At 62.3% G+C, this 1,765-nt stretch overlaps 1 protein-coding gene across 1 annotated transcript in view; it reads right to left on the minus strand.

Moving 5' to 3' along the window:
• Positions 1–1,765, minus strand: part of AFAP1 (actin filament associated protein 1) — a 57,446-nt gene that overhangs the window by 26,226 nt on the left and 29,455 nt on the right. Inside the window, exons 9-10 of the mRNA XM_004715061.2 lie at positions 1,038–1,187; positions 143–354 (exon numbers count right to left, since the gene is read on the minus strand). Coding sequence (XP_004715118.1) covers positions 143–354; positions 1,038–1,187 — 362 coding nt within the window. The remainder of the gene's footprint in view (positions 1–142; positions 355–1,037; positions 1,188–1,765) is intronic.

The following is a 1,765-nucleotide window of genomic DNA, read 5'->3' on the forward strand; positions in this document are numbered from 1 at the left end:
GGGAGGGCTCCTCCCACACAGAGGAGCAGGCTCCTCCCACAGGGTAGGCGGTTCTATGCACATGGAGGGGCGAGCTTCACCCACAGGGAGGGACGGGGGCAGAGGCAAGGCCTAGGGTGTCAGGCGGGTGCACCATCCGTACCTCCAGCACGGCGACCTCCTGCCCATTGCGGAGCAGCCGGAAGGCGAGTGGGTGCTTGGGGTCCAGGCCCGGTGCGACCTCACAGCCGCGGAGGGGGATGGACACCATGTGAGCTTTGAGGTCCGCCCGGTCCTTGTGCAGCACCAGCTTGCTGTCCCTCAGGCGGCACCAGCGCTCCCGCCAGCGGCTGTTGGTCAGCACGTTCAGGTAGCCTGCCGCCGGGAGACAGGACAAAGGCATCACATTCCTTGCAGACAGAGGCACAGGGCCCGAGGGACCAGCCAGTGTGGCCTCCGGTGTCTCAGCGGCCACTTTCACGGGCACACTCTCCTGGGTGCAGTCTGGCGGCCAGCGAAGGAGACACTCGCTTGACCTGGAGTGATGGAAGGTTCTGGGAAGTGTGGCGCTGGGGCTGCACCAGTGGGAGGGCCGGCCACTCCACAGGCAACTTGCCAAACGCAGGCTGCCGTGCCTTCCCCCTGGAGGGCTAGGTGTGGGCCCAGTTTAGCCACACCTCAAGGAGCTTAAAGTACCCCAGGGCCACACTCAACTGCTAACAGATAGGTGGGTGGCTCAGAGGCAGGCAGGCCTGGTGGGCAGTCTGGGTGACCCCCAGGGGTAGCTCTCTCTGTCCCCTGTGGTCTCTGTGAACTGGGATGGACCCCACGTCACTCAGCATCATGAACCTGCAGGCTGGAAGCTCCTCCACCCATCTGGGCATCCGGGCACCAGGCTCCCTGCCCCAGTGAGGCTGTAGCCAGGGCTCTCCTGGGCCGGTTCCACTCGGCCTCTGGGGGTCGGACTCAGGGATGCCCAGCACTAACCACGAGGGGTCACAGGAGCAGGGACTAGCCTGCACTGGCCCCCATGCCTGCCACCTTCCCAGAGGCCTTACCGCAGGCAGGGACGTCCTCCTCAGCGGATGAGGTCTGCTCGTCGGTGGACGGCTTCTTCTTGCCCAGCCCGATGATCTTGGTGATCTTCTTGCCCGTGACCTTGGACACCGGACCCTTGGCCTCCCCTTTGCAGCTCTTCTTCCCCTTCGCTGCGGACAATGGCACCCACGGTCAGCACAGAGCAGGCAAGGCTGCCAGTGCCAGCTGGGGGAGGGGAAGCCCGAAACCGGGCTGCTGGGGATGTGGGGTGCACGCGAACACACGCACATACACACAGGCACACATAGTAGAGGAGGGCCCCCCTGAGTGGTCTGCTGGGGACACACACACACACACACACACACACACGCTCATAGATACAGACAATAGAGGGAGGGTCCCCTAGAGCAGGCTGCTGGGGCCTTGCACACACATGCACACATGTTCATATACACAAGAACATGCACACGCAGACAATAGGGAAGAGGGCCTCAAGAGCCAGCAGCTGGAACACACACACATGTACACACGCACACAAATACACACAGACAATAGGGGAGGGTGTCTCAGGAAAATGGGCTTCTGGGAGCACACACGCATGCACGTGCATGCAAACACAAGAGCGCACACACACACACACACACACACACACACACACACACACGCTACAGGACAGCAAGTCCCAAGGGGACAGGCTGCTGGGAGCACATGCACACACACAGTTACACACGCTTGTGCAAACACAGAG

Source organism: Echinops telfairi, unplaced genomic scaffold, assembly GCF_000313985.2.
Source record: "Echinops telfairi isolate 266 unplaced genomic scaffold, ASM31398v2 ScPeMD7_28;HRSCAF=97, whole genome shotgun sequence".
Lineage (NCBI taxonomy): Eukaryota > Metazoa > Chordata > Mammalia > Afrosoricida > Tenrecidae > Echinops > Echinops telfairi.